Source organism: Podarcis cretensis (assembly GCF_951804945.1).
Source record: "Podarcis cretensis genome assembly, chromosome: 15".
In the NCBI taxonomy this organism is placed as follows: Eukaryota; Metazoa; Chordata; class Lepidosauria; order Squamata; family Lacertidae; genus Podarcis; species Podarcis cretensis.
The window spans coordinates 42,623,976-42,651,789 of NC_137185.1; the positions used below are offsets into that span (position 1 = coordinate 42,623,976).

The 27,814-nt window shown below is 42.9% G+C and overlaps 1 protein-coding gene and 2 long non-coding RNA genes across 11 annotated transcripts in view; 1 reads left to right on the forward strand and 2 right to left on the reverse strand.

The window, feature by feature from the left end:
• The window catches only part of ADAM28 (ADAM metallopeptidase domain 28), a 73,879-nt gene extending 73,447 nt beyond the window's left edge, over positions 1 to 432 (reverse strand). The window contains exon 1 of the mRNA XM_079954978.1: positions 273 to 432. Within this exon, the coding sequence (XP_079811104.1) occupies positions 273 to 324 (52 nt within the window). The 5' untranslated portion in view covers positions 325 to 432. The remainder of the gene's footprint in view (positions 1 to 272) is intronic.
• On the forward strand, positions 1 to 27,319 carry LOC307203999. Of its 5 annotated transcripts, XR_013833434.1 has the most exons (6): positions 1 to 134; positions 1,225 to 1,384; positions 7,083 to 7,230; positions 7,557 to 7,692; positions 23,524 to 23,575; positions 25,079 to 27,319. It is a non-coding gene; the product is annotated as an uncharacterized lncRNA (long non-coding RNA). The 5 variants fall into 5 exon arrangements; XR_013833435.1 differs by lacking the exons at positions 23,524 to 23,575; positions 25,079 to 27,319 and adding an exon at positions 14,988 to 15,011 and having other exon boundaries at positions 1,225 to 1,408; XR_013833436.1 differs by lacking the exons at positions 1 to 134; positions 1,225 to 1,384; positions 23,524 to 23,575; positions 25,079 to 27,319 and adding exons at positions 5,760 to 5,838; positions 14,988 to 15,011.
• Positions 1 to 27,814, reverse strand: part of LOC307203973 — a 429,983-nt gene that overhangs the window by 209,406 nt on the left and 192,763 nt on the right. The window lies entirely within an intron of this gene.

Consider the following 27,814-nt stretch of genomic DNA (forward strand, 5'->3'; position numbering starts at 1 on the left):
TTCCAACTGACATTCTCAAGCCCTGTTTCAAGATGTAAAAAGATAAAACAGCAGAAAAGAAAAGCATCCGCTCAGGAGCAGAAACAAAGTCTCTAGAAAACTTTCCTTGGTGCGGCTGTAGAAACTCATACTGGGTATGTGCTGGCTTGTTAATCATTAAAAACACTGACAAAGCTATAGAAGCTAATCAGGGACTACACAAGTTTTCAAAGTTCTGATGGAGTTTTGCTTTTTGGTTTTGTTTGGCTTCTTTAAAAAAAACCCCACCTTACCTTGATGGTGAAGAAGTACCATGCAAGTCGTAACAAAGAGGCCTTTGATCATTTTGGGCAGGGGGTTGATGAGGCGACGGAGTAGCCCTTTGATTTCAGAAGCCGAAGTGCCAACTTGAGCTGTCTCCAGCCTGCCTTTGACTGTGCAAAGCAAAGAATGACTGCTTCGGCTTTATTCTTGCTGCTACATGAGGAAGTGTTTACCAAAGGTGTTGCTCAACTTCCAAGTTGCAACAGTGCCACTGCAGGGCAGAACTTCAAGCTGACTTACCTGGGGTCAGTCGACAGGTGACGGATAGTTTCTTGCAAGGCATTTTTCTTGCAAGTGAAAGCCCCAAAGACCAAATTAAATTGGTAATGTCTGAGGTTTTCTTTGGCCTGGATGTTAATAGAACAGGTATTTTATTGAACTTGCCCCCTCCCCACAAACCTTTTTTGTTGTTGATGGGGCTATTAAATGTAAAGGAAGGGGAAGAGGATAGCAGAGGGTTCTAATTCCTACAATGTTCTGAAAACAACAAATTTTCTAATGAAGTATAGAAGAGTTCAGGAAGTATTTTACTAGGTTCTGGTTATATCACCATTTGTTGCTTGGGGGGCAGGGGAATAAACAATGACAACTTCTGAGGCACCTTAAATGCTAACAGAGTTATCATGGTGTGGATTAAAGACTAGTTGCATCTGGCAAAGCAAGCTCTAGCTCCCAAAATCTTATGCCATAATAAATCTTGTCTTCTTTAATGGACCTCTTTGTAGACTTTGCCACAACAGATTCAGCACAATTTCCCCCCTGGAATTTGCTGTTCATGCATTGTGAGTTCCAGTTTCTGTTGATGTGTGTTTTGAGGGAAAGGGAAGGGCTTGAGCAATAGACATGAGACAAGTCACACTGAATCATTTGACTGCATCAAGGTGATTTCCCCCAACACCCTCTCTTCCCCCCCATCTCCAGCAGAAATCTTGGGTGTTCAGGAGCAGGCTCAGAATTCAAGTGGGTGTGAAAGAATGATCAGCATCCGGATCCTAACAAAGGCAAGGTGAAAATCTCCAGAGAATGGGGGGGGGGGGAGAGAGGAAAAGATGGAGATCTAGTTTCAGCTACTTTATATCAGGTCTGCAAACTTGAATCAGTTTTGGTGAGAGAGATTCTTTTGTTCTATGATTGTGTGGTAGTATGGACTTTTTAAACACACACACATGTAAACATTAACAATGGTCTTTTGTTCTCCACATAGGTGGCAGGTTTTGGAAGCAATTCAATGTGTGCTTATTTGAAAGTAAATTTCTCTGAACTGAGTGGGACACTTCTTAGTAAAGTTGCATGGGATTGCACTGTATGTTTATTAAATTGCCTTAGGCTTATAGTTTGGTAATATGTTCTTTTTCTCCAAATTCGATTAATTAATGAGCTATGCAGTTTACTAATCTTTGCTGACAGCCCTACTTTATATGGCTACTTAAGGACATGGCTCACATACATTATGTTTGCCCTTTTATGTTATGGTATAATAAAAAAGTAAGGCTGTCATCACGCTGCAGTTAACATGGCTGCCACCAGGAGGCCATGGCAACTCCAGCATAATGACAGACCAGCAGGCCAGTGAGCAAGCAAGCAGGGCAGGTAGCAGGAGGTCCAGGCAAACAGAGTGGCACTTCAGAGAGCAGTTTGGCAAACTACTCTCTGAAGCACGTTCCATCCTCCTTTGAACATTGGTGTTTAAAGGAGGATGGGAAGCACTTCAGACAGTGTTTTGCTAAGGTTCTTTTCTTTAATTCTTTAGAAGATTTATAAACTGCCTGATCAAAACTCTCTCCAAGCAAGAAACACATAAAATAGATAACACACAGTTAAATGCACAAGCCAATTAAACAACCAATGTGTATAAAACATTTCATAATTTATGAAAACAGTGCATATACCTGTTTATTCTGCTCACATTTTTATTGACATACCCTCCAACATTTCTCAGATGAAAATTGGGACATTTCTCAGTCTCTCACACACACCCCCAGCCTCCTAGACCCTCCAATTTTTGTGCTCCTCACAGAGCATTTCCTATCAGAAAAAGGGCGAGTGCCACCATCACTGTGCCAACAGGACACAGCACACATATATTCCACTGTCCTAAGAAAACCCCTTAATCCCTTTATTTTATTTTTTTGTAGATTTACAAAATGAAAAACACACCAATAAATAAATTTTAGAAAGCAGCAGGATGCACAAAGCATATATATATATATATATATATATATATATATATATATAATATCAAGACTCCTTACACTCTGCTGCACTCCGCCTTTCTTCCCACCCAGGGTGGCCCTGCCCTCTGCCTGCCCCTCAGAGTTGGCACATCATGTGGAGTTGGGCCTTTGCAGCGGCAGCCTCTCCTTCTCCTTGCCCTCTCTCCAGCAGCTGCTATGAGCTGCCCGAGAGCAGAGGCCAGCCGCAGCCGCAGCCATGGAGAGGCCATAGAGAGGCAACAGGATGCTCTCTCACAGCCGCTGCCGCATGCCATTGTCGCTTGGGACAAGTACTGGCTCATCCTGCTCTCCAAGTTTGGTGGCAGTGGCAGGGAAAAAAGGGACATTCCAGTATCAAATTGGAAGCCATGATGGTTTTTGTAATTCTGGGACTGACCCTGGAAAATCAGGACACTTGGAGGGTATGCAAAGTCTAATCTTGTTGTTCCAGAATGACAGAGCACTTCAATCTACTAGGGTCAAAACGACGCCGTACATTCAAAGAAATCTTAAACTACTTTAACAGTCATAGAGAATTATGGGAACTGAAGTGCTAGGCACTGTCACTCTTTGAGGCCAGCACCTTAACAAACTACAGTTCCCAGGATTCTCTTGGAGTAGCCATGACTGTTGAAGTGTTACAAGAGTGCTATAAAGGTATGGTGTGGAACTGGTGAAAATAAGGGAGATAGATGCAAGATCAAAATACATGTGAAGAGGAAGAGCCACCATGTTGGGATCTTCAACTTCAACACAAAGGAATTTATATGCAGATATGTGGATAAATGGGGTGGTCTGGATGAGGCAGCAGAGCTGGGGGAAGGGCTGCTTAACCCTTTCCTAGTCCTCCTTTACAGAGGACTGAATTCAAAGGAGTCTAATTTAAAGATAAATAAGCAAAAGATTGATAAGAGAACCAGTCGGAGGGCCTTGAAATTGCCTGGACAGCAGACTGAGCAGGCACACAGGACCCATGAGCACAGTCTTCCCCCATATGGGGAGGTGTATTATATAATTAAATTATGGTAATTATTTCCAAATTTGCATCTAAATATGCATCTAGTTTGTGCAAAAGTTATGCAAATCTGTGTCATGTTTATGCTATTTTGGCTGATTCATTTCCTCTTTTGTTGCAAGTTCTGCAGTACAAATATGGGGAACTGCCCATCATATTTTCTAAACAGAATCTGGGCAAATCTTTCTTCTTTTCAACCCCAGGATGGGATGGCAATTCAATAGGCAAGAGTCATGTGATTTTGTCCTCTTGCTGCAGCCGGAGAGGCTGGATGGAGCTCTTCCTGCCTATCAAGTTTCCTTCAGCACTAAATAAACAGGTGATATTTATTTAGGATATTTACATCCCACTTTATAGAGGATCTTAAAGCAGCTTGCTAAATATTCTCAAAAAGAAACCACACTAAGATCTAGTAGATAGTAGGGAAGAAATCTGATCAATTTGATTTGATCCATCCATCCCTGCTCTTGTTTCTGAAATGGAAGCAACTGTGCATTATTAAATTATTCTTGAATTCCAAACCTTGAGCATAGCACAGTTTGCTGAACATTTATTTCAGTTTTTCCTTCCCATCTATGTTAATGATTTTCATGGGGAGGGAAGGGGAGCATGAGCTGAAAAATCTGCAGCATTTTCTAAATTCCACTTTATTCCTCACTAGTCGGATCTCATCTTGTGTCCAGTAACACACTGCATTGGATCCATCCAAAACCTAGATCCCAAATGGATTTGCCTGATCAGATTGGGGCAGCTCTGGATCACCCTGGGTTAGATCAGGCCCACCTAGAGTTGTCTGGGGCTGTCAAAAGGGGGGATCCTGCCAGAGGGGATGGGAGAAGAAGATGCACAAGCAGCCTACATATGCCTTCCTCTCCCCATCCTCCCAGCCATGTGCTTAGTCACCATTCAGGGTTTAAACCCAGATTAAGCATGACTCTAAAATAAATGGGGCCAGATGGAGTTCCACTCGTGAGAAGCCACCACTGGAAAGCTCCAGGACCAGGACCCCACACCACATACTTCATACTGAGTAGAGACCATCAAGAGAACCTCATGTGCTGCTTTCAAATCAGTGGATATTGTCCACTATACTAGACAACACACATGCACACACAAAGTGATGAAGAAGCTGCACAATCAGAGTAAGATGATAGATACCTGTTTCAGGAAATTTGCGTCATCTCTCTTCTCACGAAATGATTTCTGTAAACGTGAACACATTTGTGTCAGTCTACCTACGGAGGTGTTTCTTCTTCATATTATCTCCCATACATATGGTCCACGTTTCATTCTGTTCTCTGGTGAATTTCTGTATTTGGCAAAGCTGAAGGATAATGCCTAAACCCAGTTATGTAGGGGGGTGTCCCACTGAATTCAGATGGACCAGTTTCTGAGTAGCCATGCATAAGATCTGAAATTAGTTAATTGAATATTTATAACTATCTTGTTCTGCTGGGGTTGGGAACAGCAAGGGAAAGTGGTGATGAGAACTGTAAATACGATGGTGGCTTTTCCCGTAGACAAATTTATTTATAAGAACTATTTCCAAACGGACAGTTCATTTTAAAAAATCATGGCAGCAGGCAATAAAATCATGAAAACATCATAAAATCATGAAACAAAGAACAGATGACCAATACTGAATTAAATTAATTCTTGAAAAGTGCTTGTTGAAACAGGAATATTTTCAGCAGGCGGTTTGTCCGATTTCAGTGGGAACAGTGTTCCAAAGAACTGGTGCCACTTTGCTAAAAGCCTTGATATGCATAGAAATCAAAGAAATATATGAGAATAATGGGATAGTCAGGAAGGCTTCACCAGTTTATATAGTTATCTGGCTGATGTATAAGGGAGAAGAAGGACCTTCAGGTAACCCGGTCTTGGGCATTTTCTCTCTCTTTATATTGTTGTTGTTGCTTAGTCGTTTAGTCGTGTCCGACTCTTCGTGACCCCATGGACCAGAGCATGCCAGGCACTCCTGTCTTCCACTGCCTCCTTTGGTCAGACTCATGTTTGTAGCTTCGAGGACACCGTCCCACCATCTCGTCCTCTGTCGTCCCCTTCTCCTTGTGCCCTCAATCTTTCCCAACATCAGGGTCTTTTCCAGGGAGTCTTCTCTTCTCATGAGGTGGCCAAAGTACTGGAGTCTCAGCTTCAGGATCTGTCCTTCCAGTGAGCACTCAGGGCTGATTTCCTGAAGAATGGATACGTTTGACAATAATACATGGAACTGGCAGTCAATGCGTAGTTTTTAGCACTACTGTAATATTCTGGTAGAAAGAGCAGGTGTCTTTGTTGCTCAGACTGGTGAGCAAACCTGATACTGATGCTCTTAAATTCTGATTGCCCACTACAGATTATTGTGGCAAAGAGAATTGCTTAGCTGATAAGGTTTATATTCTGGGGTTCTGTCTTTGGCCCAGAACCAAGTGGTGGTGGAGAGGCTAAGCTGCTGCAACTAATAGCAACTGTGTTGAAAAAAACAAGACCCAGATATTTTTCATACCACTTGGCTTTATTTGGCAATCAGGAACATGTCATATCCACTTTAAAGCTAAAGTCATTTTTGTAGACATGAGTAATAATTCTTTGTACAGTAAAAAAGAATTTGTCAATGTTAGATCAGTGTTGGGCCTCCAGTGAAAACTATGCCAAAATATATCTCAAGTGCATCACCAGTAACACTAAAGGCTTAATTTTTACACACTCTCTCTGCATAATTTCTTTTCTCTAACCACCCATCCTGGGCTGTTCACCATTGTGCTTCTCAGCTAATGAACAATACCAGAAAATGCACTGTGGAAGGGGGGGAATTAGATCCATGACTCACATCTGGTTTTAAACACAGAGAAAATTCAGCATTGCATGATTAAATAGAATCTGTGCATTGATAAAACTAGGGTTTGAAACCCAGAATTATATACTATGGTTGAGTTCTTATAAGGAGTGCCCAAAGCTATTCATTTTATTTTGAAACATCATCAGAAAAACACTCCCTTTCCACTTTGATGATGTTTCAAAAATGTCTTCAAAAATGTTCATTTTGATTGCCTGATTTTGCTCTCAGTTGGCTTTGATTTTCATTAGTGATTTCAAAACATGAATAAATCTGGTTCATTGAGTAATGTAGTATTATTATCCCTGATCAGCTGGAATCAGTCATATGACTGATCAGTTGAGCAGGACTTTCACTTCCATATAGCTATATTCAGGCCTGGTCCACTCATGAGGTGGGATGAAGCAGCCTTCTCAGGCAGCAGAAGCCCCCATGAGTGCTCCTCCACCACCAGCATCAGTGCCAATTTCTAGCAAAATCTCACAAGATCTCATAGTGTGATAGATGTCATGCCACTTCTTTGTCAGTGATGGAGGCAACAGGGCAGATGGTGTGGGAGCAGGCCAGTGTGGCAGTGGCGGGGTGGGGTGGTACTTAATGTTTCGCCTTAAGCAGTAAAACAGGACGCTGTGGCCCTAACTATATTTGTCATTCCCAATGACATCATCATATAAACGCACTTGACTGAATATGTAGCATCATGATATTCTTTCAGTACATGATCAATAATTGCCTGGGATTGTCCATTTCACTAATTCCTTAAAGAAGGAGGAAGAAGCGGTCGCTAGGAAGGGTGTGTGTTGATATCGCACAGAAGCAAGAGCAGTTTGGGAGGAAAGGACAGCTAACAAGATTGGGAAAAGGTGAATATTCTGACAATCAAAGTGTCTGAGGGGAAATGTTTCCAATTGTAGACAGCATGGTGGGGTGTCACCGCTCACCTGACCTTTGGCTGGTTACATCACTGCTGCTTCCCGGAAGGTAGAGGGAGAAGAGTGAGGCAGCAGTGAGGCTGGTGCAGTGCAAATGCACCAGCAGAGCCAATGAAGCATTCCTTCTGGTCTGATTGCACCATGCCAACCTTATCTTCCTCCCTGTAAGCACTCCATTGTCTCTTGAGACAGACAGATGCCAACAAAAATGTATTTTTTGTAACTGAAACGACAACTATGTGTCACTTCATTTACAGATATAACACTCTAAAAGATGACATACGTCCATGCTGTGAGTGACAGGATTTATTCCTGCAGTAGATAAAAAAGAATGAACTTTCATCATCCCAGTCTTGTAACATGACTCCCCTGGGATAGGAACAATCTTTGTAGGTGAGTACATTGAGACTTTCTATCCAGATGACGCAGAAAGTTTATTGTCATACAGACTAAGTATCTTCAAATGGTTTCTCTCATGCATCCACACACAGAGAGAGAAAGAGAGAGGGAAGGAATTCCAACTTTATTCATTTTTATATAGCATAAATGTACAATAAGTGCATTCAGGAGCACAAGTTATCTGTATTTTCTTTGTAATTCAGCAGGTATAATCCACATTGCTGAAATTCTGGATGTATAGTTTACTAAATGAAGAGGTGTTGGATCACCTAGAATCTCAGATCTGTGTGGGTTGACTGTTGTTACTAAAGACTCTCCTCCCTGAAAGAGAGGGGAGTGGTTGTGGGCGGGAGCCCGAGCACCACCCAGCAGGGGGCATTTGCCCCCTGCCTCCAGCTCACCTGGCTGGCGCTCACGCCCCCCCCCCCCCCGTGGCCATCCAACCAGGTGCCACGGAGGGGGCGTGTTCAGCAGCCTTTTGCTGCATCGCCAGCCTTTCCCTGGCCTGAGTGCGAGTTTCCTGGTCTTTGTGATGAGGCATTGCTTATGCCATTGCTGAGAGGGAGAGTTGCCGCGTTTGGCCCTCCTGACACCCACCTGGAGTGCGAGTTTCCTGGTTTCCATGACGAGGCATTGCTTATGCCATTGCTGAGAGGGAGAGTTGCCATGTTTGGCCCTCCTGACACCCACCTGGAGTGCGAGTTTCCTGGTTTCCGTGACGAGGCATTGCTTATGCCATTGCTGAGAGGGAGAGTTGCCACGTTTGGCCCTCCTGACACCCACCTGGAGTGCGAGTTTCCTGGTTTTCGTGACGAGGCAATGCTTATGCCATTGCTGAGAGGGAGAGTTGCCGCGTTTGGCCCTCCTGACATCCTTATCCTTCAATTAGGGGGAAATGACCTTGTTAGCAGAAGAAGTGTGGACTTGTCGTGGCACATAAAGAGAGATTTGGATGAGGTGGCTGCCTTGTGTCCCGGAACAACAGTGTTCTGGTCCTCCTTCCTGAAGAGAATTGTGTGACGCAGTGTGCAGAACTGTATGGCCATTGAAAAATCCAGGAAACTCTTAAATCGTGCATTAGCCCGTTGGGTGCACTTTTGTATGGCCGAGTCATTTATCATGACCGTATCCGGATTGGCGACCAAGCTTTATACCGGAATGATGGTGTCCACCTATCGGATCTGGGGAACAACATTTGGTTAGCTAGTGTCAGCAAAAGCATCTGGGATTGGTTACAGCTTTGAAGGTATTGGCGGCGAGCCTTTCGGCTCGGGTGGCGGTTAGGCATTGGAATAATGTGTTGTGCTGTGTCGAAGTGCTAGGTGTGGCCATCGCCTATGCCTTCAATGTTTAGGGGTATTCCGTTAAAGGAATCTGGCGGTCGTGTATTCTGTCCGATGCCTGCTTGGCGGGAGGCCATGGCACGACCCTCGGTGACAGCAGGAGGTGAGCCTATAGTTGGATCAGCATCAACAGGCTCCACCTACTGGTGAATAAACCCACTTGTTTCGATCCAATGCCTAAGCCAATACCTTTTCATTGCTGTAATCAATAAAGTTGTGGCCTTTTCTAGCCCATTAACCTTATATCACGTGTCCTTGTGTCTTCATTTCACTTCGCGGGGTCGGGTCCTCGAACCACAAGTGAAGGCATTATGAATGTGCTCACAGTTCCTCTTGCCTTCTGGCTTCATATTTCCAGAACTTGGGATCTGGAACCAATAATGCTTTCTTTGATAACAATGCCATGCCATGCAAACGTGAATAAAGCAACATGGACTGCTGTGGAACTTCCTTTTGAGTAATCATGCAGAGGATTAGCGGTGTGCATGGCCCTCACGATTCACCTTGTATCCATGCATTTAAAAAGTTGGGATCTGTTTCTAAGTTGCTCTGTGCGCTCGACACTTCAATCTTCATTATTTTCATATACATTTCCCACACCTGGTATTCTCAGAAGCATACCACTTCAAATACTGGAGGACATCATACACAGACATCATATCCAACAGCAGTGAAGACCATTTACTAGATATTTCTGCTCTTGGACTAGATGACTGCCTGCTAGTGCCTTTCACATGTGGGGGTGCTAAAAAAAACACCCCACCACATCTATCCACTAACTTAAGACTCTCTCTCCTGCTCCACCCAAACAAGTCCCTTCCACCTATTCTACCCATGCAAGCTTTTTGCATCTGCCATCCTCTTGAGCTCCATCTGCTACGTCTTTTGTAAGTTTGCTTTGAAATAGTATTACCTGCTGCATCCCATGACCCGTAAACAAAGATGACCTACAGGTAACAAACCCAGTCACCAGACCATCCACAAACCTTTAATCACAGGTCAGGCTTTCCTGGATATCCATGGAGTTAAAATTTGGTATGACCCCTTGTTCCTTCCAATTCTATTCCTAGGTCAATTTCTTGGGCAAATATTTGATATTACTATAATATGAACTGTCTTGCATAAAGATGCATAGATTATTCCAGGGTCATTTAAAAAAAATCAATGTATTTGAATCATTGCCAACATTATTGCTGCAATGTCCATGCTGGCCTCATAATTATTTCTTGTAATTTAAAACAGCAACAAACTGTACTTTCACAAGCTAAAGGGGGGAACTTGAAAGTGTTTGGTGCGCTGATAAAAAAAAGGAGCAGATCTGGAAACCACAGAAGAACATGTTGCAACAAAGAGCTTTGATGCAAAGGAATGTTGTTTTGATATCACTCTCTTACATAAAACAAGACATTACTAGAACTGAAATCGAGAATCTTTGGAAGGTTGTAAACAATATTTGTTTTTGCAATCTATCAAGATAATCTCAAGATTTGCATTTTGCTCCCCATTAAAAATTTCATTGGTTTTACATCTAGCTGAATTTCCCTGTTTATGTAATTTGACCTAAATACATAAAAAGAAAATCAATCAAATGTGTATAGATAATATAATTCACTTATCCCTTTTGGTGCTGTATCTCCATGTTGAGTCACATGGCTCTGTCATTTTGTTTGGCGAATATATATCTAAGGAAACTTTGCAGTCACAGCTGTGAGGTTGAGATAACATGCCAAATAATTCCTGATTTGCCACCAACATGTCACCAAGAGCAAAAATCAAATGTAGAGGTTTCTTAGGCAAAATGTCTGACAAATCTCAAGGAAAATCCAAAGGAATTTTAAGGAGACTCGAGAAATTTCCCATTGGGTCCCCTATACACTTAGGATGTCACCAGATGGAATTAACTACAGTACTTCAGGCACTGGTGACTTAAACATTGTTTAACTTAAACTTAAACTTAACTTAAACATTACAGCAATGCGGGGATATCCTTGCACTGGATTAGTGAGCTATGCTTTGTGCGGAAGGCTGCAGCATGGTTGAGGGCAGGAGTGAGACCCTGCCGCCATATAACTCCTCTGCCTAGAGAGCTGCACTGGTTGTCTGTTTGCTACCAGGACAAGTTCAAGGTGCTACTCACAGCTTAGGACCAGTTTACTTGCAGATTCACCTTAACCCATGTATGCTCACACAAATGGCAGAACTGGCACTGTTGCAGGTGCCATGTAATACTTATTCTACATTTGCAAGAAAACAACCTTTTAGTGTGGTAGCATCTACACTTTGAACTCTTTGCCTGTTGACATCAGGCAGGCACCTTTGCTGTTCTATTTTTGGTGCCTTCTTTTAAAAAACATTGTTTTGGCAAGATTATCTAGACATGTGCTTTATTTCTTTTTAGCTGCTGCTGAATATTTTTAAAACAGTTTTTATTAATAATGTTAATATTTTATTTTCATAGGTGTTTTTATTTTTTAAAGAAATCAAGAGATATAAAAATTAAAAAATAAAATAAAATTGTCAGGAGTGTGTTCTAGCCAAGCTTACTTGCAGCACACAATTAAGCCATCAACAGCTGTTTATTCTCCTGTCCAGAATCCTGACACACACACACACCCATGATTATCATCAAGTAAGGAGGACAGCAGGAATGAGACCATTGGCACCACCCCCTCAGTCATGTTCTCGTCACTGACTCTATCACGTTCAATGTGTTGAAGCCTGGATTTCTGAAGCTGGGAGTTTGCTTCATTTGTGTAGGTTCCCCATGAGATCTAGAACCTTGACCTTCTATGGGTCTGAACTGCATGGGGAGCTTTAAGTGCATGAGTAGTGAAAGCTCTCCACTGCTGACATTCCCTTCCCAACATATGAAAGGTGATGAGACAGGTAACAAGGATGGACAAAGGGAGTAGGACCAAACTGCTCATTTCAATCCCCTCCCTTTCATTGCCTGAGTAAGAACACCTGAAGAGGGCTTGAGAATTGGATGCATATATGTGAACTCTTCAGGATCAGAAACATTTTCTACTGTATGTTCAGTACACATTTTTTGTAAAGAAGGAGTTCCAGATAAATGCAACAATTGTTTACTAGTAGCTGTTAATAATTATATTTAGGGGGGATCTAGAGCTGGGCCAAAATGACAAGCCCACGTTCACTGCTCAGCTCACTTGGTTCTATTCACCTTTCCAATTTGGCCCCCTGAGGGTGGGGGAAAGATCAGGCCCATGCACCAGATCCAGCCCCTCCCTCCTATATTAGTCCCATGTCCATTTCCTATCCTGCAGTCATCATTTTGCCTCATGACTAATATCCATTGATAGACCTATTGTATATGAATTTGCCTGATTTTTTAATCTGATAAGCAATTGCCACATCATCTAGTACTAAATTTCAGACATTTGTTATGCATTTTATAAAGAAATACTTCTCTTTGTCTGTCCTGACTCAGAGACAGGGAAGAATGATACATACTGACACCTTTCATAATATCTGTCATTTTCCTCATTTGATTTCTTGTAAAAATTATGTGAGTCTACATGATATGTTCCCCTTCCTCCCTCTCCTTTCATTCGTGTCCATTTTGGACACCACAGTACTTCATTAATAAAACTTTCTGCCATTCTTCCTTGAATGAAGACAGTGATGGCAACAATGTTTACTGTCTTCCTTGTTGGTTCTGTTGTCCTCCTTACTGGAACTAGCAGTACAGCTGATACAAGACATAGCGTAAGGATTAGGTAATTTTGCAAACCACTCACGTCATTAGTTCCCATCTGCTTGTTACATCATGTGTCCATTGCACTGCTGGAACAAAACATCTTGTGTCCACATAGCTGCACTGTGTGCTAAAACCTATTCTAAAGGCCTTGAGTCTGGAAAGGAAGGTCTAAGGCACAGATGGAGAACCCTCCAGCTGTTGGACTCCAACTCTTATCAGCCCCAGTCAGCATGGACATCTTTCTGGGATGGTTAAACTGAAACTGACACAGGGACAAATAGAAGAAGACACCTTCACCCCGGTATGGCTCCCCTTCATCACATCACAGCCCAACAAGACAATGACAAAAAACCTCCAAGAGCATACAAATCAATATGGCTAACCTAATCCAAAACACCCACCCACCCCACTCACGCATGAAAACAAAGACCACCACAGCCAACCACAAATGAACAACCACACCCTAGGCCAACCCCAACCTCTCCCACCACCAAAGGAACACAAGTGAATAGCAAAGAACCTGTACAAGCAACGCTGGCACCAAACCCTACATATATTATATAAAATAGAAACATTGCCACCCCACCTCTCCCCCCTCCACCTCTCTCCCGCTTTTCCTCCTAATGTCTCAACAAACAAAACTGATCTGTAAAAAAATGTTACTTGAAAAGAGAGAGAGAGGCATTGCACGTACTTTTGTAAACCAAGAAAATCTTTAATAAAAATCTTTCTGGGATGGTGGGAGTTGTGCCCAGCTACATACAGGTCACAGGCCTAGCTAAATCTTGCCTCTTGAGGTCCTGCTTGGCACTCCTTGCAGAAAGGTGCAGAAATCTCAGTTCTTAAAGAGATAAGCATTGGGGAACTAATATCATGAACCTCTGGCACAAAACAAACCTGTAGCTATGGCTGCACATAATGATTTTTGAAGCCTGCAACAGAATAAGCAGGGGTGGGGATCTTACCCCATTTGACCCAGAGCCAAATGCAGCAGCCCCTCCCCACCCTCTCTATCTAGCCCTCAGGCCATGTCCTTTACCACTGCAACTTTGCATCCTCTTTGATCATTTTTGCCTGGGTGGGATGTGTCCTTGTGAGGAAGGCTTTTGCTCACCTGGATGGAGGATGAACCATCCTGCATAAGGGCAAAATTGTACACTTGTAGCCATACCTACTTTTGTGCCTGATCTTCCCAGCACTGGTATGTGGACTTCAGTCTGAGAAGGTTTCTCACTCCTAGAGTAGAGGTTGGCCCCAAATACCTACTCCTCCAAGGCAGCTTCACTTGCCCACACATCATCCCCTGCTGACTCGTATTATTTGGCTTTTTTGTTTTGTTTTAACTGCATATTCACAATTTTACTTTACAAAGACCAACCCAAATTGTGGTGGTGGTGATTTGAATTTATGTCCTGCCCTTTCTCCCAAAGTTGCTCACTCAGCAAACAACAAGTGATAAAGCAATAAAAGCATATTTGAAATATCCTAAACAGAATTCCAATATGGATGTAGACTGGGATAGATCTCAGCTTAAAAGGCTTGTTGAAGGAGGAAGTTCTTCAGAAGGTCTGAAAAGACAACAGAGGTGGTGCTTGTCTAATATTAAACGAGAGGGAATTCCAAAGGGTAGATGTAATGACACGGAAGGACTGGTTCTCATACTGTTCACAATGGAACTTCTGATAAGGTGCCATGTGCAAGTGGTCCTCACCTGCAGAATAATCATCTGGGCGATCTTTCAGATATCCCAGTTCCAAGCTGTGTATCGCTTTATACACCCAAAACAGCACCTTGAACAGCACCCAGTAGCTAATTGGCAATCAGTCCAAGAATTTGAACTGCATGATAGTCTGAGAGAACCCCCCCCCCCCCGACTATATGGCACTGTATACCTCACTCCAGAAACACAACCTGTAACAAAGAAAAAATACAAAAAGCACCATGATCTTAGCAGGTGTATATAGTTCAGTAGCCTCTTAAGCTGTAACGTCACATACTCTGTTCAGTTGTTTATCGGCATTTTGTTATATTTTGAAAACTGAAATAAATAATAAATTACACACACAAATAATCTCAGCTATGGATAGAGCAAAAATCATGGTTAGAGAAGCTTTCACCATCCTGGTATCCTACAAATGTTTTTGCAATTTCTAAGCAAGTTGCAAAACTTCTAAACATTTCCATTTTCTTTAGACAATCAATTGTTGCTTCTTTTTTTTTTACAGTGGTACCTCTGGATGCAAACGGGATCTGTTCCAGAGCCCCGTTCACATCCTGAGTAGAATGCAACCCGCGACTGCACGTCTGCACATGCGCAGGTCGCAATTCGCCGCTTCTGCACATGCATGTGATGTCATTTTAAGCATCTGCGCATGCACGAGTGGCGAAACCCAGAAGTAACGTGTTCTGTTACTTCTGGGTCGCCACGGAGCGTAAGCTGAAAACGCTCAACCTGAAGCATATTTAACCTGAGGTATGACTGTACTTATCTTTCTCCAAATGAGCTCAAAATGGTGTGTATATATTTCTCCTCCTTCCATTTTACCCTCACAACAACCTGTGAGGTAGATTAGGCTGAGCAACAATGATGGCCTAAAATCATCCCGTGAGCTTCATAGCTGAGTGGGGTTTGATCCCTGGTTTCTCAGGTCCTAGACCGACACTTCAAACACTACAACACACTGGATCTCAGAATATAATGGGTAAATTGCATCCATCCATTCATACCATTATCTTCCTCCACCCCAGCTTTGCTTTGTCCAGTTTTGCTGTAGGTCGCAATCCGGCAACTTCATTTGCTATCTTTAACAATGCACTGGGAGATATACCAGCACTGCTATCACTCATGTAGATTTACCCTTCCTGCTTTTTCACATTCACCTTGGAAGCCTGATTTCCTTCTCTTAACTTAATGTACACACACACACACACACACACACACATGTTCCCCCTTAATGCCCTGCTCCCTAATTATTCTCACAGGTAAAGCTGCTTCTAATCCAATCCCCGCAAAGAGAGAAACAAATATTTTTAACCAGCTGGCCTGTCAAAATGTCCTCTTTGATAGATCACATTGTTTCCCAACCCACTAGTTTATACACTGAACATTTTGATCTGGTTATCTCACTTCTGCACAGCTGATATAAAAATTGTAGAAATATACAGTTACTGACTCACACTTGCGTGCACAAAAGAGTTAACCTGAGCCCAGAGCTCAGGTTGCAGGTGGGTGTGGCTTTGCAGGCTCTCAGCAGCACCTGCTTCTCACTTCTTCTCTTCATGCTTCCTAGAACAAGCAAGAAGGAGTCATGTGGCTGATGCCTCCCAGCTGCAAGAAAAATCAAGTGAACTTAATTTCTCCAAAAGAAAGATTTTGCAGCCTACATCTTCATTAACCCAAATATTGCACAAAATCAAGTACTTTTATTTTAAGTCGTCTGAAATCTTTTTACATCTTTGTTTTACTGCCAGTGGAAGGAGACTTGTGTGCTGTTACAAACCATTAGGTAATAAAAGAAGGTTCTGGATACTCTGTGAATAAAATAGTCACTTAGCTGCCAACCTAAGTGTCTGTGATTCTACCTGCTGAAATGGCCTCTTCTACAGAACACTTAAAGATTCAGGAGCCTTGCACTTTTGCATCTGGCTTCTGATGGTTCTGGATCTGGAAACAATTTCAGTTGGGAAGAACCAAGGATAATACAAAATGCTCAAATGTTGCTGGATCACTCTCTCTTCCTGCAGTTTTCCTAAGGAGGTGAGCACCGGGGGAAAGTCTAGGGGGTGCCACATTTTTTTCTGGAAGGCAGAGTCCTCTGGACCCCACTCCCCAACCCCAACTGTGCAACCAAGGTGAACTTTACTCCAAGTCAAAGAGACCTTAACAATTCTGTGTGGGCACAGAAACTGCATGCTGTTGGCCACAGTCACAGCTGAATCCCAAAGAGCAAGAGCAAGGAACAAAGCACCTTATGTAACACACCCTTGGATATATCTGAAGGCTTCAAGAAGATTCTGCTGTATAAATGAATGACTTCTTGCAGCTCTTGAGGAAGTATTTCTGCCTCATCAAATCACAGCATTCCAGATCCAGCTGTGGCCATTTAGATCTCTCTTATTGTACATGAAGCATGATGTGCCGGTGCTTGTAGCCATTCATTGTTTGGAACCTAAGCATCTGATGGAATGCCTGTTCTCAGAATAACCTGCTGCCACACTGAGATGCATTTTGGAGACCCTTCTATGCACAATGATGGAGAAATCTGTTCTTTGCAAATTCCAGTATGAACTCTCCTGATCTGTAGCTCACATGCTAATGTGTGGGTTGGAAATTCTGCAGTGCTGCTCTGAGCTCAAAAAAGGGATTAACTTAAAATGCACGGGTTTGGGGTTTTTTCTCCATAAAATACCTTTAGAAATGTGTGTTTTGTGAACATATATGTTCAAAAACATTCATGTTTGAATGGAATCTCTCTCTCTCTCTCCAGAGATTAATGCAGAACTGGGATAGGATTGATTTATAAATGAGTGCATTTAAAAGATATGCTGAATACAAATAGTTCCACCCATCCCTTGTGCCCCTGCTATCTGAGGGGGCTTTATCATAAGCCCCCCAGAGTAAAATAAACACTAGGAGGCTTAGTTTGGTCAGAATTGAGTATACACTTCCAATACATTATGTCTGGTAAATGAGCCACTATAGCTGCAAGAGAGCTGTGAAAATTTGTGTCCTGGGCTTTTTAGACTTGTCTACCCATGTACTATCTGAAACTGAAGGGGTGCCTTGGTTGCCAGATGTGAAATATATTGACATTATTTTCAGATCTCCTGCCGCATTACAGTGGTACCTCGGGTTAAGTACTTAATTCGTTCCGTTTTTAAATAATATTTATTAAAAATTTTAAGGGTTACAAAAAACAAAAGTAAAAGTAATAACACCATATTAAACAAAAACAAAACAACACATCACAATAAGAAAAGAAGAAGAAAAAACACAAAAACAAAAACAAAAAACACAACTAATCTTCCCAACTTATCTTTCATTTGCTTGTTTCCTTGACCTCCTCACACCTCCCTTTTTTGTATTCTAATTCGATTAACTATTTCAGCAAATCCTTTCCATCTTTTCTAATTTTTGTTCTGTATTTTATCTCAATATAATGTAACTTTACTTTCCCTCCTTTCACCAATCCCCCCCCTCATTTTAACATTAATACTAAAATACTTATATATGCTTAACTCCTTATAACTTTTCTGCTAAATCCATAAAATATCAATCCACCATTTTTCTATCACTCATTAATTTTGCAATATTTCTATATAGAAACTTTAAATTTTCCAATCTTCTTCCATCAACTCCTCTCCCTGGTTTTGGATTCTGCCAGTCCTTTCTGTCAAATGTCTGTGAGGACTTCTTTTAAAAAACTTGTGAGAAGACTTGGCAGGAAAATTCTGAAAGATCATGACTGAATGTAGATGGTAAACCATATGTGGATTATCTCTCTTAGAAAGCCCTTTGACTTGAGGGTCTTTCAGTGATGTTGTACAGTGGTACCTCAGGTTAAGTACTTAATTCGTTCCGGAGGTCCGTTCTTAACCTGAAACTGTTCTTAATCTGAAGCACCACTTTAGCTAATGGGGCCTCCCGCTGCCACTGCGCCGCCGGAGCATAATTTCTGTTCTCATCCTGAAGCAAAGTTCTTAACCTGAGGTACTATTTCTGGGTTAGCGGAGTCTGTAACCTGAAGCGTATGTAACCCGGGGTACCACTGTAACTGAATTAGTGACAAATACAGGTCAGAATGGAAATAGCTGCCTTCTATCATCAGAAATCACAACAAACCTTTGCAGTAAGATAGACTGATGGTGTTTCATGGCCAAGTGGGAATTTGAGATCTAGTATACCAGGTTGTAGTGTAACACTCTAACCACTATACCACATTGGCTCATTCTAACCACTACACTGTATACAGAAGTCATCAGGAGTGACAGTTAAATCTTACTGCTACTCTGGTGGTGGGATCATGTCCTCTTTTACACTTGAGGGCAACAAACTAATTTGGAGAAATAGTTGTGGGGTTGAGGAGAAACGGGATGGGGGGCTTCCACCACTGCTCCTTAGCCTCTGCCACCTGAGGCGGTTGCTCCACTCTGTCTCTCAGTTTAAAGAAGGAGGAGAAGCTGCTGTCTCCTGTCAAAGTCAGCCCCCATAAGCCTATTTATTTTAGGATTCTCGTGGATGTCCCTCATTCTGTGGCTGGTGAATGGACCCACTGGAATGGGATAGCATCTGTAGCTCAGCACTAGCTAAAATCTCACCTCAGCTATGAACTCATGAAGTGGCCTTAGCCAAGCCGCCGTTCTCTCTGACTCAGCTCCCACAACTGCAGTATTGCTCTAACAGTACAAGCCTATCTTACTGAAACCAGGAAGAGAGATAAAATTCATAAAATGCTTAGCATATTACATAACACAGAAAAGCACATCCGCAAAGTACTCCCTCCATTATTTGGGAAGGGCAGAGCTTCTGCTTCTGCTTCCATTCCCAGCATTTCTAGGTAAGGCAAGGGCATTTCCTGAAACCTTGGACGCTGCCAGTCAGAGTAAACAATACTGAACTAGATGGATCAATGGTCTGACTCCTGTGTGCCATTATAAATTAGAACTAGAGAAAGTACTTCATTTACCAGTTACTCCATACTCCACCTGCCCTTCAATGGAATTTGGGTAATATGTGCCCGTGATTAATGAAGCAAGGAGCACAAGTATACAAAATAGCTTTTCTACCTTTATAAACAAGAACAATAAATGGAAAACAAAATTAAAATCATTTACTTGATACTGTATTCTCTTCCACAGAAGCTTCATGAGAAGGATGCTATTGCTAGAGCTGTCCAGTGAAATACTATCTTCTGGACAAATGTGTTGAGTATGAAGGTGTCGAAAAGATACCTCATTCGTTTGTTGTTTGACAGTTTTCAAGGTTTTACTTTTCATGGAATTAATCCATTCATGAGCCTACAATCCTAAGCACCATTATCAGGGAGTAAAAAAGTGAGACTTGCTTCTGAGTAGACACGTGTACAATTTCATCTTAAGCCTCTGATTCCTTTGCTTCTGCCACCACCACTGCTCTCTCACCCATTCATGCAGATAATCACAATATATTTCACAGCTCCCAGCCATTTTAGTGGCACTTGCTTAGAAAAAGTGTACTGATGGTTCATTTAAAACAGAGGTGGGACACCTTTTTCAGATGGAGGGCTGTGGTGGGTGTGGCAGAAGTTGGTGGTGTAATGGATGTGGCTCTTCCTTTTGTACCGTAAGCTGTGTTCCAGTTATGCAAAAGTCAGAGGTTTCCACACACAATCTCCCCCACCTCCGTCACTATAACCAGGCCAGCAAAAGGCAAATGCATTATCATCCTATAAGGGCACATTCCAACCCCAAGCACTCAAGAAGGGTGCAGACAAGGCCAGGGAGGGTGTGGGCTGGGGAGTTGAGGGGCCCTGGGAGAGTCACAAGGACTGAATAGAGAGACCCGGGGGCCACATTCTTGCTTTGAAATGTTTTTTGGTGGAACACAACACCTCACCTCATTAATATAATTCCTGTATAATTCTGGTGTACTTGAAAAAACACACTTGTAACATTTTCCTCCATCAAAGAGGAGATGCTGGTTTTTCTACAGGAGGAATCCCCTGTAACGGGCTCACCCAACCAAGAAAGGCATTTGCAGACCAAGGGACTGGATCCAACTATACGCCGAATCAACATGTATGACGCAATAGATATTTCATCCACACTTCTGTCCATAGAACAGACTTTGACCACAGTTACAGAGGACGAGCAAGCAAGATCACAAACTACACAGATGTCTGGGGGATTGTCTGAACTCGATCAGGAGACGCACACTGGGAAGCTGGTCACCCTGAGTGCTGAGCTGCAATTGCCTCCAGCCAAGGACCAACCAGAAACTTTTTCGCTAGGTAACATAATGCCTAACAAAGTACAAAGCAACCTATTCTCCCACCTGTGTCTCAGGACTGCTTCAAAGCCCATCTGCAAGAACCACATCAGCCAACCTTCATCTTGCGTTGCAAATGCTGACTTGGCTATGCCGGCACTAGAGGACACCTCAACAGAAGAAAAACCCCCGGGAACAATTTCTGGGATGCACATTCCTGTCGATGCTCTCAGTCCTAGCGATCTCGCCTCCCAAACTGGCTACTCGATTTTGAACAAGGAGTCGACAGCAGACAGTTCAAGAAGCGTTGACACCAGGGACCATGGTCTAGCAACTGGCACCCCTGAGGCACTAGAGGAAATGCTACAGGTTCTGCCCGGGGCCCCTAGTGATAGCCAATCTAATGACACCCACTTAGATTGACTTTGTGCCAGGGCGGGGATCCCGGTGCAACATTCTTCCCTGAAGCTGCTGTCATGGAACATGGCCGGATGGTCCTCAAAGTTATGCTGTCCAGACTTTGTTAAGTTAATAAGAGAGCACAACATAGTTTGTTTACAAGAAACTTGGTCGACAAGGCACATTGACTTTGCTGGCTATAACGCCTTTGCGGTTCCGGCAGTCAAACTCCACAAGAAAGGCAGGACCTCGGGTGGCTAGCTAACCCTGGTGGCTCCCCATATAAAATGTGAACATATTCTCTTGGCCAATGCAAATTGCAAACTTTTAGCAACAAAGATAGAGATGGAGAGCCAGGTCATGTTACTGGTCAATATGTATATTCCTCCCACCTCTATTGTCACAGCCAAGAACCATCAATGGGATCTCCTTGCACATCTGCTTGAGAATCTGGACACCATTTGCCCCAATTTACCTATTGTCCTGACAGGGGATTTTAATGCCCGTCTAGGCCAAGGGCAAGAAGTATATACAAAAGCTTGGAAGATCTTGGACACTACTGGTCTTCCTGACTTCTGCGTATGGGAACAGGAATCACGGGACTTAGAAATCAACCTTGCGGGCTTACAGCTTACCAAGGCTTTGGTGTGGCTTAATGGGCTGCCAGACTGGGAAGGCTCTGGGAATTTTACTTTCCTCTCCCCACAAGGAAATAGTGTGGTAGACTATATTCTGGTCCCCACTAAATTGCTGCCCCTCGTGGCAGAGTTCCACATAGGTGATCCTATGCTTAGTGACCATCTCCCCCTTCAATGTAAATTTGTCTTTCCAGCGAGAGTGCCAGAATATATAATCAATCCACTCCCTCAGGTACCACATCCTCAGTACATAAGGATTCGAACTAACGAGCATACATGGAAACCAGAGACAGGTTATACGCTTCTTATTACAGGGGAGAGACCAGAACCTCACCAACACAGTAGCTAAGTTCCTCTAGTTGACTTTCTGCCGCCGAAGTACACTACAGGACCCTGCCCTTGCTGGAGTCCCACAGAGGTGAAATAGATTGCTCGCCTCTTCTTCTCTTTGGCAAATGACTGTACTGTTGAAATGGCGACGAGATCACATTGGCCTATTTATTCTGAATGTTTGTAAGTGATGCCAATAAAGGTTTGATGATGATGATTTTCCTCCATCAAGTGATGGAGGAAATCAGTGGTAGAAAAAGGATGAAAAGCTTTGAGCAAACACCCACCTTCCATCTGGTGGAGAACAGTATAGAACCTAAAGGACCCCATCCAGCTAAAGTTAGCCTTGTTTAAATTCTCCTAAAATCAAAATGGGGCTGTAGTTAGTTCTGGCTCCTGTTGATTGCCATGACATTTTGTTGCAGGTAACTTTAGTCCAGTTGGGACCAAAGTAATGGCCCCCGACTGGCTGACTCCAAAGTGTTTTGATACAACATTAATGCTGCATAAGCCTTGGGCTAACTTTAGACAGCTGAGGAGGATACCAGAAACAAGTGAAAACATGAGTGAAATGTGGTTTCAAACATTCCTCATATCACACACATAAATCTACTTGGCATGACTCTCCTTTTGTCTGTTTCTTTGAGTTCAGAATCAGATCTTGGCAGGAGGCCAAACAAAACAATTATGAAACAATTATCAAGCTTTCGCTGAAGTGAATTATTATTATGGATTCCCTTCTTAAGGATGCAACCTTTCTCCTTGAAAGGCTATTATATTACAGTACTGAGATCAGCACCTTCTTTTAATACCTGATACATCTTCTGTGCACACACCCGTACCTCAAACACAAAAATGTTTTTGTCTAAAGAAAGCCAGCACTGGAGGGCCAGCTCAAGACATTTTGCTGCCTGAGGCAAACAACAAGGTAGTGTCTCCAGTGCCGGATTACCAAAGAGGCAGAGTCGGCACCAGCCTTTTAGGGGCCCACAACAACAGATCAAAGTAATATTTCTTTGATCTTGAAAGAAAATTACAAAAACATATTAGCATATAATCTGCAAGACACCCCCCCTCAACTTTGGGCTGCCTAGGGGTATCCCCAGGGATTAATCTGGCACACTGTCTTCTACCATTGCATGTACAAAAGTCAGCCAACTGGCAATAACATGTAATAAGGCTACATCCACTCCATACATTGAAAGCTGTATCACACCAGTCATGGTTTCCCTCAAATGATCTTTGTTGTTTGTTAAGAGTGCTGAGAGATGCAAGGGGACTCCTATTCCCCTCATAGAACTACAATTTTCATAGTGGTTTAACCTTTAACCTCTCTTTCCAGTGAATTCTGGGAATAGTAGGTCTGTGTGGGGTCTCTTAATGTCGGCCTGAGCCAGAAATAATTGCGTGATCTTTTTTAAAATCCAGGTCTTCACCACTCACCTGAAGCACACAGTGATGAGGCCTGGCAATGCACAAGGTAGGTGCCTCATTAGAAATGTCCTCTCCCTGGTTGACTCCAGTCTTGCCTCTTGCCGTTGAGGAATTTGAGGCAGGGCCTCAAATCATTATCAGGAGTGCAGAGAGACGGAGGACCACAAACAAAAAGGAGGTCCAGATCCTAAGCCAGAGGTTCCCAAATTGTGGTTTGTATGCCATCAGTGGACCACAAGCTTCATTCAGGTAGTCTGTGGTGATGGCACATCTATTGGATTAAATATTGATTGTTCATGGTATTTGTATTCCTTCTTATATTTCATTATGTTACAATTTGAATTCTATATGAATTCTATGAAATTCAAATTACAGTATTATATGATAGAATACAATTCAATTCAATTCTATAATTATAATATAATATAATAGCAATTGAAATGCAATTAAAAACCATACAGGATCTAGCACAGTGCATTGCAAGACTCTGCAATTTTCAAATGGTTGCTGGGGTAGTGAGCATGTAAGTCATTAAGGGTTTTAAAGGTTAAGACTAGCAACAAACACTCCACAATAACATCAGACCCATCAAAATTGTAGAGAGTACTCTGCAAATAAGGGACGCGGGTGGCGCTGTGGGTTAAACCACAGAGCCTAGGACTTGCCAATCAGAAGGTCGGCGGTTCGAATCCCCGCGACGGTGTGAGCTCCCGTTGCTCGGTCCCAACTCCTGCCAATCTAGCAGTTCAAAAGCACGTCAAAGTGCAAATAGATAAATAGGTACCACTCTGGTGGGAAGGTAAACGATGTTTCCGTGCGCTGCTCTTGTTCGCCAGAAGCGGCTTAGTCATGCTGGCCACATGATCCGGAAGCTGTACGCCGGCTCCCTCGGCCAGTAAAGCAAGATGAGCGCTGCAACCCCAGAGTCGTCACGGGGATTCGAACCACTGACCTTCTGATCGGCAAGCCCTAGGCTCTGTGGTTTAACCCACAGTGCCACCCGTGTCCCTGAGAGTTGTTAGGCGACCCCTGTTTCCCTTATGAAGTTAAAATTCCCAAAGTCCCTTGGTCAACTATAATAATAAATATAGTTGTAGCAAACATGGAATATATTTTATGTCACTCATTCTTAAAAAAAAAAATATATCTATGATTATTAAGATTATTTTATTATCTTGCCATTCTTCCTGGTATTGTGAGTGTTTTTAGGTATAGATAGGGTGAACCTTTGTATCTTGCCAGTGTGGTGTAGTGGTTAAGAGCAGTAGATTCGTAATCTGGGGAACCGGGTTCGCGTCTCCGCTCCTCCACCTGCAGCTGCTGGGTGACCTTGGGCCAGTCACACTTCTCTGAAGTCTCTCAGCCCCATTCACCTCACAGAGTGTTTGTTGTGGGGGAGGAAGGGAAAGGAGAATGTTAGCCACTTTGAGACTCCTTCGGGTAGTGATAAAGCGGGATATCAAATCCAAACTACTACTACTACTACTACTCCTCCTCTTCTTCTTCTTCTTCTTCTTCTTCTTCTTCTTCTTCTTCTTCTTCTTCTTAGGGCCACTTGGTTTTAAGGAACAGGCTGGTGCTGTCATGTTTATATTGTAACGATATGTATGAAATCTTTTATATGTATATATATATAAATTTATCAATAATGATAATAACAGAGAAAACCTAAACTTAAATAAATGACCAGCATCTCTCTTCCTACATATTAATCTCAGAGCTCTTATTTGGTCCATCTTTTCTGAACCTGTTTACTCTCCACGATTCACAGGAGCCCCAGAGATGTACAAAGAATGATATATGGGACACATGTCAGCAAGCTTGATTAATCTTCATTGTCCTTAATCAAACCCCTCAAAGTACCTCAAAAACATCTCCCTGAAGTTACCCCCCTGCTCTTGGCTGCATCACACAGATCACTCTCCCTGGAACATTCATACCTGAACAGTGTGTTTGCATCCCATACTGACCTGTCGCCATTTCAAGTGGCCTCTGTGACCAGGTCTCAATTGCATTGCGAGGGATGAGCAGCCCACACCCAGGGCAGCAAACCAGAACACAATATTCAGTGAAGAAGACATCCCTGACAGCTAGATGTCTGCTTTGCCTTATTAATGGCCTTGTTCAAACACTGCAAAACAGATCAGCATGGCACTGCCCTCCTTTCACCTTGCAAAAGGTGAACACCTGACTTTCTGTACCCCTGTCTTACGGTTTGTCTTATGCCCACTAAGACCAGGGCCTTTAGTTTGGTGTAGGTATCGGGGTGGGGGTGGGGGATTCAATTCAGTTTGCATTTAAAGCCAAAACTATCAAATTTACAATTTTTGAAACAATATGGCTACCAAAACACACAGCCACCCTTCCAAATTCCCATTTCTCTGAACTCTGAAATGCAGTTATCCAGCCAGTGTTTACAAAAATATATAGGCTGGGAGAAAGTCCACATAAAAATGAATGCATTATTGAAAATAACACAGAAAAATGCATTGTATTAGGAGACATTTCTTGAAAAATGTGCACATTAGGAGAAATTTGCTGGTGTATTTTCATGAGGATTTTTTTTAAAAAAGACAACAACGAACAAACCATAAATTGCTGCAGAAATGTGGAGAACTGAATTTATGATAGGGGGAAATGAAGAAGTGAGCATGGCAGTTTGGACCCAGCTCTCCTTTGATCTAGTCCATCAGACAGTGTGAGCTTCTTCATTGGAGGTTTTAAACAGTGGTTGGATGGCCATCTGTCAGGCATTCTAGATTGCCTTTGGGGTCCCTTCCCTATCATTCTATGATACTATCATTCAGGTCCAAGAGACTAATGTGGTCCTCCATGCCTTTCGATCTAGCCTTTGGGATTCTCCTCAGGCTACACACCCTCCCCAGCCACAACCCTCCCCAGCCTTGCTTTGCCTGCCTGGAACGTGCCCTTGTACACAAACAGTGCTACTTGCTTGCCTGGATGGATGGAAGATAGAGAAGGATGTGTATGTGTGTGTGGAAATCAATCTATTGTACTGTACAAAGGAAAAATTCACATTCATTGATCTGTCCACTTTTGCCTCTAGCCCCAGCCACCCCTGGCATATGCCCCCCAAAAGGTTTCTGAGAAGGAAAGGTTGCTCCTAGCTGTGGGCTTGATGTGAGGACTAGTGATTAACTTCTTAAAGCCCATGCTGAAACTGGGGCCAGTTGCATCCTGTTCCTTAATCTTTAATATTTGGCATTCTTGTTCATTCTTGTTCATGCTTTGAAGGAAATGTCCTCTCCACAAAGCCACAGGCACTCCCAATCTATATTTCTTCACATGTCCCAGGACTGACCCCTGCTTCAGAGTAATCCCTAATTGGGAGACCCTGTCACCCCCTTTAGGACGGAAGGACATTCTCTGAGCTTAGTGGGTAGTTTAGTTACACACCCAGCTTTGAGCAAGAGTTGAATTGATTTGCCAAGAATAAGCCTTAGGAACACATAAGCTTCTTTCCTGCAACTAAGAGGAAATAATACAGCAATACAAGTGTTCCTGCATTGCAACTGAGTTGGCATGAACAGCATGTAATGTGATGGAGTCCAAGCTGGGTGGAACTCTCTGTCCAGAGTGCTTTGTTTGCTTCTCTTCCTACTGGCTTTCCATCTGCAGATGGACTTTTTTATTTCAAGGAGTATTTAAATGATGTTTAAACGTTGCTGTCTTTTGCCTTATTCCTTGCCCTGCCCACCTGCCTGCCTGCCTGCCTTCCCTAAGATGTGGTGATGACCACCTACTTGGATAGCTTTAAAAGAGGACTGGACAGGGCTCTTCTTCCATTTTCATTTCGTACATGATATTTCATGACCAGGGCCAACACAAAGACATTTGGGCAGCTTAGGTGAACCACAAAATAGTGCCTCTCCACCAAGGAATAAGGGGTGAGTGGAGATCTATATCAGGAACAAGGGTGAGAGGAGGCCAGCAGTCTCTATTCACCAAGAGGTGTCTGTACTGGTGGCAATGGAAGGGGCTGCCAAGGGATGACAGATCCAGCCTCCAAGAAGCATGCCGCAGATGACACTGCTACCACAGCACCAGCAGCAGCAGAAGAAGAAGTAGCAGCAGGCAATGCATTACTTAGACACCAGATCTGCTGCCTCTGTGGGTCCTGCCACCTGAGGCACTCACCTCACCTTGCCTCATGGGTGGGCCAGCACTGGATATTACACAGTTCTCCGGCCAAAGAACATGTTAAAAATGTGAAGGGAAATAATGTACAAAATGCACTGCATTAGATAAAACTGCTTGCAAACAT